The 17,247-nt window shown below is 32.2% G+C and overlaps 1 protein-coding gene across 2 annotated transcripts in view; it reads right to left on the reverse strand.

Moving 5' to 3' along the window:
• Positions 1-16,725, reverse strand: part of LOC137921796 (uncharacterized) — a 38,470-nt gene extending 21,745 nt beyond the window's left edge. For both annotated transcript variants that reach the window (XM_068764625.1, XM_068764626.1), the window contains exon 1: positions 16,428-16,725. In XM_068764625.1, coding sequence (XP_068620726.1) covers positions 16,428-16,635 — 208 coding nt within the window. In that variant the 5' untranslated portion in view covers positions 16,636-16,725. The remainder of the gene's footprint in view (positions 1-16,427) is intronic.
• Between the last annotated feature and the right edge of the window lie 522 nt (positions 16,726-17,247).

Genomic DNA, 17,247 nt, shown 5'->3' on the forward strand with positions numbered 1-17,247 from the left:
GCTATTCGTTGTGGTGTCGTTTCAAAAAGCGCGATGTCCTGTTGTATTTGAATTAGAAGTGTGTCGACTGACGCAGCGACTTCTTGAAGGCGAGTTGCATAAAAACATGACCGTTGTTCAAAGAAGTCGCGTTAGCTCAAAGTATGTCCCAAGTTCTTAAGGCTCTTAGGCGGAGTAACTGACGCAAAGGCACTCGAAAGGCAATGTACAGTTAGATAGTATTGTTGTGTAAGTGGAAGTAGATATGATGTGGACAAGCCGCTGTGGCTATAAGGTCTTGGAGAAGAGAAGTCCAGAAGACCATGGACCGACCAGTGCAGCGTAAGACGTTCACCAAGTTCAAGGTGGATAGATGACCTTGTGAAGGTCGTCAGAAAACGCTGAATGCAGGGCGCTTCTGACAAGACTTATTGGATTAATTATAATTTTACTCGATCGAAGTCGGTATGTAACAGAGACGCTTTGATATCTAAATACGCACGTTTTTCGCTATGAATCACTGTATTCGCGGTAGTTCTAAGTCATTGGGACATTTGTTGAATGCTAATATTGTTTACTTTGCGAATTATATAAAGTTAAATTTATATTTGTAATTTACAGTAAAATGTTAGTTAAAAAGATTTATATTGTTTTTTTAATCCATTTCATACAGGGTTTTAGATATAAAAGCTGTGAATGGGTGAATGTGTCAACACATTTGTCAGCAAAAATCTTTAAAGGTTTTAAACCTATTTGCAATTATACTGAAAAAGGAGATCACTCTAAATAAAAAAAAATGTTACAATAATTTATTCTTTCCATTAGAATGAAAAGTCCAATGACTTCTAATAAAAGTAATTAATTTAACTTTCTTCTTACCAATAGACGTCATGTAGATGAAATGATCGTGTTAATGTTTTTGATGTCAGAAAGTATTCGCCTTTTGAAATTTTTACAATTAAAAATAAATCTACATATTACACAGTTGAGCCGACGTCACAACTCAGATCGAGTAATGGTTTGTGACACGAAAGCCTTCCGTGATTGATCGCTGTATTTGGGCTGATCACAAAAAAAAAAACGTTGGCAAGGTCAGTTACATAAATAAGTAATGCGTTTATGTGCAACCGTACTGGTACCGTATTTTTATATAAAGCCAATAAGGAGTTTAGCTATTTGTTATAATTTTGTACTTATTAAATACATTTTTAATAATATAAAATTATAGATGGCAGTGAGTTAATTTATAATGTGACATTTTATGGATTTGAGGTGGTAGACTGTTGAATGCTCAGCTTGCAGAGCTACTCCTAAAGAAACTTCGTCTCAATATTCGTTACTTTTTGCGTTTATTTCTTAGTATTGAGGCGACGAATTATTCGGTTACATAGGCGGAAGATCCGTGTTGTGAGTAGTTGGAAGGGCTCCCAAAATGTCCAGCACAATTCACATCTTGTTTATTATTGATAATTATATTTTAGGATAGACATTTTAATAATGTTGACACCCGAAAACACTCTCGTGTATCTCGGCTCGGGTCGTTAAATTAAATATTCCAAATAAATCGTTGACGGTGGACTGTCGTAATCGAGTTAAGCCTGCCTTTATACTAAGGCGCGGTACATCGATTTCTGTAGTACAGCTTGAGTTCTATGACGCTCGGAAGGTACAATGCTTCGATTAGGCTGCTATTCTCGGTTTATGTTTCATTAACCATATCAAAAAAGGTTATCAGGTGCCGATCATGAGCTGGTAGACGCGATATAGGGGAACCCTACGAAGTGGAAGACATAGTTAAGTTCACGGGAAGTCATTGTCATCGTCAGAACGGTCATTGTGTCGAATTTTGAGGAAGACCTAGGCCTTGCAATGGACGTCTATCGACTGACATGGCGCTGATGATATTGAAACTAAATACACAAATGCTTTTATTAATAGTTAGTTCATGGAGATGACACCTCATCTGAAGGACTTTTTTTAAAAAAAAACTCTCAGGTAAAACAAATAAATTGTTAAAACGTTTAAAAAATGAGCAAGCTTTGAAGTGTAGGGCGATTGATAATGAACGTTGTATTCACTGCCAAGGTCACATGTCTCAACCGGCGTCTTACTTGTTATTTAACTTTAATTTTTAAAACTTTTGTCAGAAAAACGTACGCGTTAATTTAATGGGAGTACTAAAATAACTAATTAGTAGTTATATTTATATATTAGTAATTATTTAAAGTATTTCTATGAATTTTATGGCGGTGACGACTTCTTGAATGGAGTCATTCCTAATTTCAAGACTATTGAAACGTATTATATTAATAGAACTCACTGTTTCCTGGGACATAAATCTTAGAGTGTAGTCTTTTGGTTATTTGGTGACTACAAGAAATATGAATAAAGTTGAATCATGTAATTTTTAAAAATTGTGTTGTTATTCCATTTTATGAAACAGTACCATCCATTTAGGTATATTTGTGAATAGACCTAACTACCTATTTTATTAAACTCTCAAGATATAGAGGTAACGTCTTCTATATCACACTTCTTTTCGAGAACATTTAATAATAAAAACACTTACTATTCCCAGAGAAAGTATTATACCAAAACACTAAAGGGAACAAGTACTACGAATTAGTCAAAGAAATAACAATGAAGAATTTCGTTCGAATTGGTACGCAATGGCGATTTCTTTTTATAACCTGTCAAGAGTGAACATTAGCTTATTTCCGAAACGAGCTTCCGAAGCAGCATTGGTTGGATCATTTAATATTTAGTTAGGAAAGAAGTCTGGACGGTGAAGAAGAGCGCCGAGGCAATGCAAGGAATTCTTAAACCTGTTACGCGGGTCGTCAGCCCCGAGCCAATTACCGGGTCTTGTCACTACAACGCGAAGAACCACGCACACGCACAGCGAATTCTAGGAATGCTGAGAAGTTTTGCCTCGAAGACCTTAAGCTAAGGCAATACTAGTAGAAACAGTAGCTTGATAAAACATTTAATTCTTGTTCGTTATTTTATATACGATTTAATTTAGTTACAGCAAGCTATATTTTATTAATCATAGATAAATTGTAAATGATATGATCAACAGTAACAAATAGCATCAAGCATAGTTCTAGTAAGACATAATATAATAATAATTAAAGTTATCACGATAACGTATTTTGTACTTTCTGTTAAATATAGAGCTGTGGACTTAATTTATTTTAAACTCTGCTAAAACTACATTAAAAATACAAGTAAAAATGAAACAAAATCGACGATCGTTGTTGACGTGTGGCTGGATCGAACGATGATGATATTTGCATATATGGTAGTAATATGGGCTAATTACACAATATTATTTGGGACAATCAAATAAAGTTTTCAGTACATGGTTTGTAACAAATAAAAGTCAAAAGATTATTCATTTATTTTTTTAATAAATTTTGTCCACTATCTTTAAACCTTAATTACATATAGTCAGTAATTGTCAACGTCTAGTTTCGATTCATTTTATAAAAAAGTGAGTGTTCAGACAAATATCGATTGCCATAAGCAATAAATATAGCGTTAAAGAATCCATTATCTTTGCGTTAACATTCAAATACATATTGTAGCAAATTTTTGACGTTTTAGTTTTGATTAATCTATACACACAACTATTACATGCGTTTAAGTGTTAAATCATTTGGATAACTGTTACGAGATAATAAGTATTTTGACATTGTTTGTATCTTCGTCTTCTTGTAACGCATTCGATTTGAGTACGATTTTTTAAAACCATATTTTTCTTATAAGTATACGGAAGTTACCAGTGTTCAAGCTTTAGTTTTTTTTCTGTTTATCAAGATGTAGATAAAAAAGCGCTTGTCTTAATAAGCATCTGTACGTTAAGTGTAATTTTTTCACTTTAGTATTTAATACGTGTGGTCATTAGTGTCGGTGTTGCGAATGAGCTCGTGTTGTATGTAGCGCGTTGATGCGTGCGACGACCTGAATACTAAATCATCACGAGATGTATTCAGTTCTAATTTAACTAGATAATCTTGTTCATCATAAATACATTAAGTCACGATTGCTGTTTCATTAAGATTTACATTGTTCAACTCAAGCTCCCGCAATGAAGATACCAGCATTTTAGAAAGTCGTGTTTACATTAACCAGTTGAAGAAAGTCATACAAGAGGTTTTAACGCACCTGTTGAGTTTCCATTATTTTATTGGTCAAGTTGCAAGGCTAAGTAACGAAGATTAGTCACTTTTATTTAATGGGAGTAAACTATAGTTACATTTTATAAAGCCGTGTTTACATCAAATAATTGAAAGTGAGTCTTCCAGAGTATATAAAACAGCAACAGAATATATATATAATAGTCAATCGTTCCTATTATATTTCTAGTTAAATGGAATAGCTAAAAAACAAAGTCGAATCATTATTTTGTAACCTAAGTGCCATAGTGCTAATTAGTTGATGTCACTTTTCTGTTTAATTCTCGAATTTCCTCGAGGAAACCCTCCCAATGTTTTCCACGTCATTTACGTGGAATATCGATTTCTTCACCGTTTCAATCCACAGACACTCACCCACTGCAAGACACAGATCTGTCCCAAAAGTATGTATAGTGGGACATATTATAATTGCTTGGCAGGCGGGGTGGCAATCACAGCGTGATATTATGGTATGTAGAGGATGCTGCTGCCAATCCTCTGGAAACTTGTTTGTGTGCAGTGAATATTCTATATAATTAATACACAAAGTGTTAATATGCAACCGCAAGTCTCAGTCCACTATCACAAAGCTATCAGTGCTCATCAATATCGATGTAATATAACTATATTATATGTTATGTTATGGTTCTCCTTTTAAACACTAGGCTATCACTAACTAGAAAGAAATTTTTTTGTTATAATTTTTTTACTGTACACTTATTCAATGATAGCTTCATTTACTCGCAGGACTTCCACAGCGTCCAGCTGTAGGTCTCCTCAATAGAAGTCCAACAGGACCTCGTTGGAAAGCGGCCTGCATCGTTCTTAACACGGTTGTTTCGTCTACCTAGTGTGAACATCCTACGCTGCGATTGCCTGTCTGTGGTCTTCAGACCTCAAAGCCCTCGCTTCTATATGTTCTGCGCATCAAGTGTCGAAGCCTTGAACCCTTAAACGAAACGTGCACATGATTTATTCCATTACTGAGAAGTATGCATTAGAAAAAAAAAAACTCAACACTTAAACACATAGATAGTCTATAAAAAGGATAAATGGCTATTTCGCGTGTCACTATAATCATGGATCTGGACAACTCATTAATATTATAACATCTGGGACAAGGATATGTCGTAATTTTCATTAACAGATAGAGATACTTGATAAAATATTTTATTTTAACATACCAAGTGTGATAAAATCCAGTATTACGAAAGTACTCGCGAAAAATAATTCGTATACATCCAAAAAGGTCAATTGCCGTTTTCAATTATTATATATAAGTTGATAATATGATTTAATAAAAACTAATTAATTTATAAGGTAAAGAATTTAATGTGATTTAATAAAATATTTATCTTAAGTTCTTGAAACTTCCGTTATAAACGAATTTTTTAATAATACTAACGTATTAAAGTCAAAAATTCTTCGATGAATATTTTTTTTGGCAATTATTATAATTAATAATTTAATTAGTGTAATTATATATTAACGGTGTAATTAATTAATTCACAACATACTTAAATTATTAAATAAAAACGAACTGGCATGAATGCTTCCAGCATTATACTACCGTGCAACTTTATGTTTGCGCCCATCGATGTTAAATATTTTTGTGATATTAAATTAGATTTGGGTGATTTTAATGCATTACAGAAAATGGGTATGCAGGCAAAGGCAACTCTTGAAATTATAAAATTAAAAATAATATCGAAAATTCGAAAATGTAGAAGATCAGGCATTCCTTTAATGTGTTTAAAAGGTTATTATTAAACTGTATATTTAAAAATGGAAACTATAGAACAGAGCGTAAATGATAAAATCTAAACAGATTCTTAATCGGTACACTAATGAAGGAAGTAGAAAATGTTCATAATACCAATATATACGCTAACACACAGATGTATACAAATATTTTAAATAATATAAAATTGAATTATATATTTTTGTAGACTAAGTATATGATACGGTTTATTCATAGCGTTGATTTAACTGATATATGATAAATCTTTACATAATGTTCGTTACCTTCTAGGAACCTGTTGGCGTAGTAATACATGTGATTTTAGTGAACCAATTAAGTTTTTGCGTAGAATTTTCAAGAACAGTTAGTAAATACTAGCGACACACGAGGACTATCTTCTACCTTATCTTCTGGTACTAAATTGTTAAGGTTTATCTTTTGCAAAGGAAAACTTGGGTGCAGTTTTTATCACTTGTTTTACTTTGTAACATAACAGGAAAAATTGTATAAAGCCTTTAATATACCTAAAGAAAAATATAGTCAAGACTACGTCTTAATAAATCAAAGAATTGATTGATCGATTAGTCTGAGTATTGGAAGAATTATGTCAATCTTCAATAGGTATGTGGATAATAGTCCGCACTATTTCTGCAACAATAGAGTTGTTTCTCAACAGAAGTAAATTGCTACAATGTAATAAATTACTGAGCAGTGGTAGCTCAGCGGTAGAGGACTGAGACTTGTGATCGTACGTCGCGGGTTCCACTACTGACAAACAAGAATCCAGAGGTTGGACACTCTGCGTACCATTATACCACACTGCGTTTGGCAACCCGTCTGCCATGCGTGGCAATGGCCGCAATGGATGAGACCTAAGACTTGCATTGGGCATCTAAGAGCTGAAATGATGACAGAACATCGAATATAAACTAATACAGAATCCCCTTTCTGTAAAAAAAATTTTAAGTGGTAATAGAACACAGGATTAAATATCTTTATTTACAATACTTAATATAGATGCAATTAATGAATGACCACAAAAATGGGACAGAGTTTGCTTTTGGGCACTTTTCAGATCATGGTTCATTTAATAATCTTGCATTATTTGATTTACTAAAATGCTAGTCATTAAATCAAATTATTGTACAACGAATTATGCGCAGGGGGTTATTTAAAAATAAAATTTAAAGAACTATCGCTCGAAAGAATGACAGTGCGCTACTACATTAAATTGGATAAACAGAATTCACAGCTGAATGTTTCTATTAAATTGAGAATCTTAATTAATAATCGATCTAAAACTAATAGTAACATTCCGAAATATCGGGACACCGAGAGATCGTTCTGCGTAGATCGGACTAATAACGGATATCCAATACCTTAGCCCTTTCCGTGATTATTGGTTCTGCAAACCACTCTAAACGTCGGAACATAAAAATTAAAAATAAACTGCGACACAATCCGCTAAAATTTTGTAGGATGTCATTGTTAGGAGTTCAATTTTATTCTAGTTATATCGAATTGGGCTTCTATTTCGACTTATAAAAGTGAAGATAAATAATATAATTTATTCATGAACAAATATTTATTATTGAATTGTAGAAATTCTGCATTCTAACAAAAGTGAATTCAAAATATTTATTTATACGGTCGAAAAGGTTAAAGTACTAATGACGTTGATTAACAGTTGCTTTTAATGCTTCTACTGTGAATTAAATACGATTATTTTGTCAAAGAAGGTACGCTTTACCGAAACGTTCCCGCAAAGCAAAAAGCCATCTAGAGTTTCTCGAATCTTCTTTTCTTATATGTCATTTGATTCGTAAATTAATATTCATATTCTTCTTTTTCTTTTCAGCCGATAGGTAAGGCATGGGCTTCCCCAAATATTGCTACGTTGACCGGACTTGCGCTACTTGCATCCAGCGACTTCTGGCGACCTAAACTATGTTGTCAGTCTACCTAGAGGGCTTACCCCCGCCACGTCTGCTGGCTTTTGGTCGCCACTCGAGAACCTTTTTCCTCAACTGCCATCGGTTGCACGATCGACGTGCCCGGCCACAATTATTCGAGCTACGTTCGGTTTCTTTTTTCTTCGTCTTCTTTTTTTGATTCGATGTAGTAAAAGAACATAATATTATCAAAAAAATAAATAAAGAATGAATATATTTGTAACAGAAAACGATGCACCTTAACTATTTTTTTATTTTTATTTACAGAAGAACAAATATAATATTGATAGATGTGAGGGATAAGTAAACCGAAGCGGAAAATCTTCTCGTTTTTGTGTCACATGCAATTTAGCGAGAGAAACTAAAATAAGGCTTTAAAATTAAATAATCACTCAGTTATTCCGTTTCATTTTTCAATTTAATCATCATGGTTTTGGATCATAACTGGCCGCTGTAAATATCATTGTATCAGTATATGGTTAATAGACTCAAAATCTACTTTTTAAAATAAATTGTAAACAACGACTGTCCTTGCTACTAGGTATAAAGTAGCTGTTACGCCAGGTATAAATTTTATTTTCATTGCGCGTAGCATAAAATTCCAAAAAGTTTAATTATAATATCACAGGCAAATAGTAGTTGCTCATAAAATATTCATACGTCTTTCAGTCCAAACAAATGTGAAAAAAAATTACACAAAAAACTTGAAACTAAAAGAGGTTTTATTAAATTTTTCATAACAGTAATATCTTTATGTATTCCACCAAGTTCAACCAGGTTAAAAAAAACAATTATAAGCACAAATAACGGAACATAAAAATGGAGGTTATGTACTATTGTATTTGGTGTATTTTTGTGTATGTTTTCCTACCGTTTGTGAGCAGTTATAATAATATGTAATTCTTGCAGTGTAAGTAGCCTGGTCGAGCAGTGGTAGCTCAACGGTAGAGGACTTAGGCTTACAACACCACCTATTGTGAATCTGTAGGGAGGCCTACGTTCAGCTGTAGAAGTACTATGACTGAAATAATGATGCTGAAGTGATTTGAAATTACGACTTGTGATTATAATATTCAATCCTAAAGAACTAATGTAATTATAGCTTCCACTGTATCGCACTTTAGGTATGCGGGCAGCGAGACAGGAGTACAGCCCGTTCCGTTTTGTCTCCACTGTCACTCGCGGCGGCAGCGTTAATGGTCTTTTTTTCGTCCCGAAATTTTTTTTCTAAAGCGTGGTACAGCGGTTTTGGTAAACAACACTGTATTCACTTATATAACTACTGGGTAATTCACAATAAATTTAGGCATCAGCATCATTAGTAATTTAGCCCTAAAACGTTGATTCTTCCAAGTCAGAATCCAGCGTCTTTCGAAGACTTTAATAAGGTCATTTATCCCGTGTGAGTGGATGTCTTATTACGCTGCGCTTGCCGGTTCGGTTTTTATTACCTAAAGCCCCTTTATATTGGATGACAGTTTGGTTGATTTTTCACAAACATTGCCTCCGAGAAGGTTAAATGCAGCAGAGGAAAGCATTTATACATTTTATAAAATTACTTTTTTGTGCTTATCAATTTACGCAGAGTGAACGAGTGTGTTTAACAATGAACGAGTCTAACTGAAAATAAATTCCGTCCATAGCATCTAAGATGTTTCATATTTAACGTTAATTTTAAAAAAAATACTCCTATCCCGAGATAATAAAGTATATGAGTTATTGTTGTCGATTGGACGTGTGATATTGCGTTATGTGCTTGGAAATCACGACAAACGTATTCATATTGTTCTTCAGTGAGGCTCATATATTGATATGATGGTATTCTTGTAACATGGTAATGTTATGAAACAGTTCATGGCCGTTCTAGACAATAATCCTTTAGTTACCAGCGCCGGAGTTACTCGGCATCCTTGTAATGTGGGCTTATGTGTAGATCTGACTGTTTTAAGGTTTATCACAGTCAAATAAGTTACTAAGTAGTAAGTAAGTAGACTGATCCTAACTTTTTTTTTAAATTAATATACCAGTAAAATCTTTAAATATGTACAAATCACACACAAATGAGAAAATTCGAACATCAGCTTTAGGCCATGTGCACTTCGCGGTGCACATGCCGGGTTCAGTAGCGTCACTTCGGCGGAACGAACTGCGGTAAGGAAAGGGTTAATTTCCACGTTTAAACAAAAACATTTCAATGTTTTAGATATCTATGCGTCTTCATAGAGTCTTTACCGCTCTGACACCTCTAGAACCTGTAAGCTTACAAGTTGTAGATGCTAATGTACAAACAATATTTTTGTCCACGACAAAAATCCATTTATATTAAAATACGTTAATCCAATTTTTATTTTTATATCACCCTACTCTTGAAAATTCAAGGTACGTTTCCTTGTGTTTTTAATAGATTGTCACTGTTGCCCAAATGGTATTTGCAGTGTCTGCGATGGCAGGGCGCAGAGTGCGCCTAGCCTAAGACCTCATTCCGACACAAGGGCTACGGAGGGTGCCGAATCTTGGCTTGGGCGTAAGCTATTACCTGGCTAAGAAGAAGCTGAGAAGAAGTGGCGGAAGAAACCCGCAACGCTTCTATCCAGTATGATCGGGGATTGACATCTCCTGTGACATACGATCCGACCACGTTTCCGACAAGGCTTGTTTATCATTAACGTTATTTTAAAAATACTCTGAGTTTGTGCTATAAGAGATAATATATATTAAAAAAAATTATGTGTATACACATACAGTTTATATTCGAAAAATAATATGCATACATATATAATTTATATACGTTATATATTTCCTGGTGCCAAGTCTCCCTTGCTAAAGGACAGCGCTTATATGTCGGTGCCAGTATTACTAATTATAGGTTTGAGGGCACGTAACTTGTGAAATAGATTAATGAATCTGGCTACCTTATATACCAATGTAACAAAAAGAGATTGATAATCGATTATATATCGATATATACATATGTCGACAAATAATCTGGTTAACAGTCTGTTTTCCCTCGAAAATCTGTACACTAAATCACTTAGGCTAAAAATTACACGAAGGTCTATAACCTTACATGAATTAATTGCTTTATCTTTGGCTTTTGCTCAATTTATAAAAAAGTAAATGGTACTTTATTGGTTCCGAAAATAGTTTTCAAGTATAAATATGGTATCGTAAGAATTATTAATTTCGATCGTAACATTGATATAATATAAAATATGGTTTATAAAACGCGGAAGTATATGAAATAAAATGTGAGAAATGTAAACCAACCAGTTATTGCAGTTGAAAATTTTATTAAAGTTAAGTACTTGTATTTAACCAATTAACTTTTAAATATTTACAATGTAGATTTTTACAAAAAACACATTTTATTTTTATATAAAGATAAAGTAAAAAACATTTTTTTAAAAAGATAATGTTTACAGTCTTTATAATTTTATTTGCAAATTTATATTTCCGCGCAGTTTATAATTTTTTCATAGTAAAAAAAGATTTAATATGTAACGTACAATGAAAACCATGCCTTAACATATCCAAAATAAGATACGCTAAGACTGACGCAAAACTAAATTAGAGTAAAATATAGTAAAAACATATACTTACTCTATCAAGTCCAAAGGGACTGATATTATTTTTCTAATATCCGTTTTCAATTGTGAATATATACTTAAGTTTGAAAGATTGGTGTATATTTCGAGTTGTCAACTAAATAAATAGGAATAATTGATTTGAAGTTTTTTGGCAATAATTAAATAAGGCTAATAAGTTTGGGAATCACTGTACATAGGGCCTGTATTATTATCTGTCCTATTGCAGGGATCAATCGGTATTCGCGACTAGAATTTATAATAGCGTGGCCTTGCTTATAACTGTGTCACGCAACGGACCGTCGACCGGTAATGTAGAATGCGAGCGGTGAAAATGTAAACAGTGCCTAATTTCGCTACCTATACCTATAGAAGTCTGACGTAATTTCCTCTTGAATTATACTAGAAATATTTTCACTTCTTCCGACTCAAAATTTTACTCTTTTTAATAAGTGCTTAAATATTTTTATTCTTAATTATAAATAAATATATTGACAAAAAAGTCATAGTTTACTTTAATGTTGGTTACAGGTGAAAAAGCTTTGAAGGGATTAATGTATACTATCCAAAAAGATATGGTTTCAAAAATAATAAATAATGATAGTTAAATGATAAAAAGCGTTTTCAAAATTCGGATTACTACATATTAAATATAATTATTGTTCATTATCTGTTTGCTGCAGATTTTCTATAGATGTTTTTGATTTTTGTGGTTTAACAATACAAATAATAAATGAACATGACATATTTCAGTGTAACAATTCTATAGAAACTTTTTGAAAGTGATTGGAATTTGACGTGAAAGCATTCAATTTTGTTGCTGACATTCACCATTTTAAATTTTTCGTGCTTTAGCCAACCACTCTGTAATCCGTAAAATAATACAGTTCTCGAATGTTAAATCAATCAATTTAATTTCGATTATACAGTAATATTTTTTATGTAAAGCGTAAAATATTATATTTGAAAATAATCATGCGTTAAAATTAATTTTAGCTATTTCATTATAATATTAGAAAATTTAATTTTGTTTCTTTTTTTTATTCGTTATCAATTTTTCAATCATTACCATTTAATTTTGAAGCCACAAAAGATATAAATCAAAATTTAGAAAATGTATTTATTATTAACGGTATCAGGTAGTAAGTCGTTAATATTCTTCGTTTACTATCGCTGTTTCTGATATAGATAAAAAAGCAAAATAATAATAGAAATCGATGGTATCATGTATTATAATGAGCTGGGCAGTGAAGCTCATATATTAATGGAATTACGTCAGTAGTAGATCACAGTTTAATGACTTTCGCTGCTAAATCTCTATTAACGTTGCATAATCTGTGGTTAATACGAAACCGGAATCACTCGCTGCGGATTTGCTTTTATATTTATAAACAAAGGAATTATTTAATCCACGTTTTTAACCAAATTAGAGAACAGAGTTTATTTACCTAATTACGGTATAAGTTTTAAGTTAATTGCCCTGTTCATAACAAAAGGATGTTTCGCATTAAAACAAAACCTCGCCCGACACTGCGTTTGTTCTTTTCAGTTGAAACCGATATAAAATATTTAGGCACTATTGTTTCGAGAGTTATTCGGGTTAACGTATTCTTGCTAAAAAAATACAGGGCATCCCACAGCTATGTGGTAAAGGGAAAGTGATAAATTAAATTCCAAGTAAACTGGTTTAAGCAACATTCTGTACAATGAGTAATAATAAAAAGTATGGCTAGAAAGCCAGGCATCTCCATTTTGTTGGATTTGAAACTACTACGTAAAAGTATTTATTCTGTTTTTAAACTTATTACATCTTATGTATATCATATATTATCATCATTTCAAAAGTAGGACATTTACATAAGCTTCTTCCATACTTATTGGAAATAACATGACCGGTAGAAAACTGTTGGCGTCCAGCGTTTTCTGACTACCTTAACAAGGTCACCTTTGAACCCTAAGCTCCGCTTGCTGATCCATGTGTTGCATTTCGAAATGTTGAGGTTCCAGTAGTTATCTATTCTATGCGCTGTGGCCTGAGCAATTAAACTTGCCAATGCACTGGCTTATGTTGGTTTATCATATAATTCACCTAATATTCAACTTAGCTGAAGGAAAGTAAATGCAAATAATTTACTAAACTAAAATTAAACGTCACGTTGACAGACACCTCTTTGACGATGATTATTTTCGAAATAATGTTATAACTGTTTGTTGATATGGACTCGTTTCTATATTGCTGGTCAATGACGACTTCTTAGGTCATAGTTCCAGTCCAATTGGCTCATTACTTGTTATGTAGACTACGATGATGTACTTCACTCGAACGAATGGTATATTTAGTCTCTTAACAACAGTTTATTTTTGATTTAACAGGGATTAAAAATCTTTGTTTTTATTGACCAAATCCTTTCATTTATAATATGAACTTTACATTTATTTTCTTTATACTAATTTTAATTCATTATTATAACAGGACAGTGGATTTAATGCTAATATAAACTTAAAAATGCAATATAACGAAACATAGAGCATGGAAATAAATTGCTCTAATAATAGCTCCTATATTAAGAATATTAAGAACAAAATAATCCAGTCTTAGTTTATTTTGGCTTTTCACAGATGGGGAAGTAATTTGGTCCTTGTTTCTATTGAGTTACACTCTTCTGGCAATATTCTCACAACGTATACTAGTGGTCACTTTAAACAATCTTATGTCGATAATAAATAACAACTAGATTTGAATAAATAACACTATGATGAAATTGTGATCAGTTACAAAGCGCTATATTTTTCCTTGTGCATGTATAGGCTTTCAGTTAATTAACGAATAATTGCAGTTATTACTATTATTTGAAAAACTAGTTACGCTTTAGTCATTGATATACACATTTATCTTCGAATTAAGGAAATTACGCTTTTGATTTTATAGTCTTTGAAAAAAAGGTAATTGAACGTGAGTTTTATTTTAATAACCGCAATTTCGGCTAGACGGAATAAGACATGGACGAAAATGTTATCTTTGATTCTTTTGAAATCATATGTTAATCATAGAGCAAATTGTATGAAAAATTATAAATATGTATTTATTTTGACACAGCGTAAACTTTTGCTCAACAATTCAACATTAATATTCGGACATCAAGGACGAACAAAAACGCAATAAAAACAGGATTTTATCTAGTTAAGTTCATAAATTTGTCTTTGGAAACTTCTGGAAAAATGTACATTTAATGTTGAAAAATGTAACACAAAACCATTTACTTACTTTAGTAACATTTAGGAACCAAACTTTTTTATTAATAATAAAATATAGTTTTATTATGAAAAACGAAATGACGAATGAGTTGTATTTTTTATATTGAAATTGACCTCAGGGTTATGATTTATGAAACACAACGCTTAATCATATCACCGAATCAAAACTTAATATGACGTCTCCACTTTATAGTATAACGTATTCTCATTAAAATTTATTTTATACGCAAGTCTCAAACATCGTTATTGTAATTAAGTTATTGTTATTAATTTGTTAATTTGCTGTTATTTTATTTAAAAAATTTATTAAAGAATTGTGTTGAGAGTATTTCCACTTTCTTCTTTTTTTTTTAAGAAAAGTTTTATGTGATTCTGCTTTGTTTAAAAAGTAAGCAATGTAAATTTTATTTTATAAATCAAAGCCAAGTCGTAATCTGTTAATAGTGGTTAGCCACAGAAAATTTATAATGTTGAATGTAGTTTCTGCCTGCTTCTTCTCCACAACTATAACACTTCGTGAAGCAAAGTAGATCAAAAATTAAATTGGAAAAAAATAATAATTTATAACTTGTCCATTATTAAGAGTTCTATTAAAAGTCCAAGTTCCAATGTTTAATCAATGAATTTTATTTTTATCTCTTTTTTCATATAATTTGGGGTATATAATTTGACAAAATTTTCAAATTTTCTTTTGTAAGGGGCCATTTCAAGCCACCGCAGTATGAATTTTCGTCTGAAGCTTACAGAAAGTAACATAAAATTAGAAACATTTACGAAAGTTTACAACAATTGTAATAGAAAGACACATCGGGGTTAATTTTTACTTATTCTTTATGTCAACGGTTACATAAAATTAATTTATTATTATTTTCTGGTCTAGCCGTTACCTGCCTTATCGTTTGATTTCAGCTTGAGGTTGGTTTAGAAATATGTAATTTTTTTTTAAATACGTAAATGTTGTGCAAAACTTCAGATAATTTTCTATACGTATACTTTACCATCCTATTTTAAATCAACAATCCGAGATTTCATGTTTGACTTGGATTCGTATATGTAAATTTCTTTTACAAGAGAAGTTCTAGTTTTAGTTTAAACTGTTACAAGTTTTCCATAAACATCATTTTTTTTCAAAAGTAAGACGATATTAACGGCTGCTTGGCTAAAACTACACATGTTCTGTACACATATCTACCTAAGATTTTGTATTTGGAACCCTAATAAGCTAACGAACTATTATAGGCACACTGTATAAGTCTGTCTCCTTAAGGCACAAAGATATAAATCCTAATAACATATATATCAATACTATGACACTCCTCCACGCTAAACACAATTGAATTATTTTTAATATTAACAGCGTAAACCAAGGTTAAAACAAAATATTTAAATTAAGAACGTATTTTTCCCTTCTGTGTCTTTTTTTACATTACAACGAAAATAATGTAAGCAATTCAAATGTCTGGTTATACTAAAATTCTATAAAAATAATCATAAACCTAAAAAAAAAACTTGGAAATAATTATCATCTTCTGGATATAAAATGCAGCATATCCTTAAATAATTAGAAAATAATTTTGTTTCTGTAATCCATTTGAAATTTAATTATTTTTATAATTTAATGTAAATGTGTATTTACATATTTTTAAAAACTTCTTGGTACGATTATGACTCTAATTCTAATTCTATCTTATATTCCCAAACAATCCTAATTTTTTCTTAGAATACATTCACTTACTTTTCAAAGCTTTCCCTTCCGGCGTACATCGTTGCGAATTAATTAAACAATCTACATAGTTTCTCACTAATCTTTTGCTGTTAAATAAAGCGTCGACGTCCAGATAATCGTATCTAGAATCGTATTTGGGCATGTTCATCATCGCATTGATATCTTGCCCGTACACGGCGTTCCATGCACACACGAACAGTACGGCCACAACAAACATTTTGTCACTTGTCAGATAAGTTTCCAATTCACATAATATTTCGGCGCGAATGTTTTCCCGCGCAAAAATGGCGGAACCCGTGCGCGCGTCTCGGCGTTGCGTGTTGTTGTGATTCGCGGGCAAACACTCGCAGAGTTATATGTTAAGTAAATGCACATTACTTTCTAGCCGGCGTTCAGGAGCATGCCATGATAACTTTTCCAGGGCACCAGCTTGGAGTCACTTGTTCAAGGTTGCCATAAGTACGATGAATACGTCTTCTAAAGACAAGTTGAACAAAAATTTTAAATCTTCTTTATATAACCACAATACGAAGTAAACATTTTAGCAAGCATCTACAAATACGTATTTTCGGATTTCGCAAGAATATTTTTTTTTAAATGTACTTCGAAGCCGTGGACGATGTAAGTCTTTGCCTCTTACAATACTTAGATGAATTTTGAAGTAGCTGATCTACATCATAAAATATTAACAACTAGCAATCGTAACTTTTAAACATGTCATCATCATCATATCATCAGCTGCAGAACGTCCACTGCAGGCTGATAAGACCGGTTGGAATCGAGCAGCATCTAGCGTCTTCTGACAACCTTAACAACGCTGTGTGTCGAC

Source organism: Battus philenor, unplaced genomic scaffold (genome assembly GCF_028537555.1).
Source record: "Battus philenor isolate CCGP_79_NKW_IND1 unplaced genomic scaffold, ilBatPhil1.0.hap1 SCAF_19, whole genome shotgun sequence".
In the NCBI taxonomy this organism is placed as follows: domain Eukaryota; kingdom Metazoa; phylum Arthropoda; class Insecta; order Lepidoptera; family Papilionidae; genus Battus; species Battus philenor.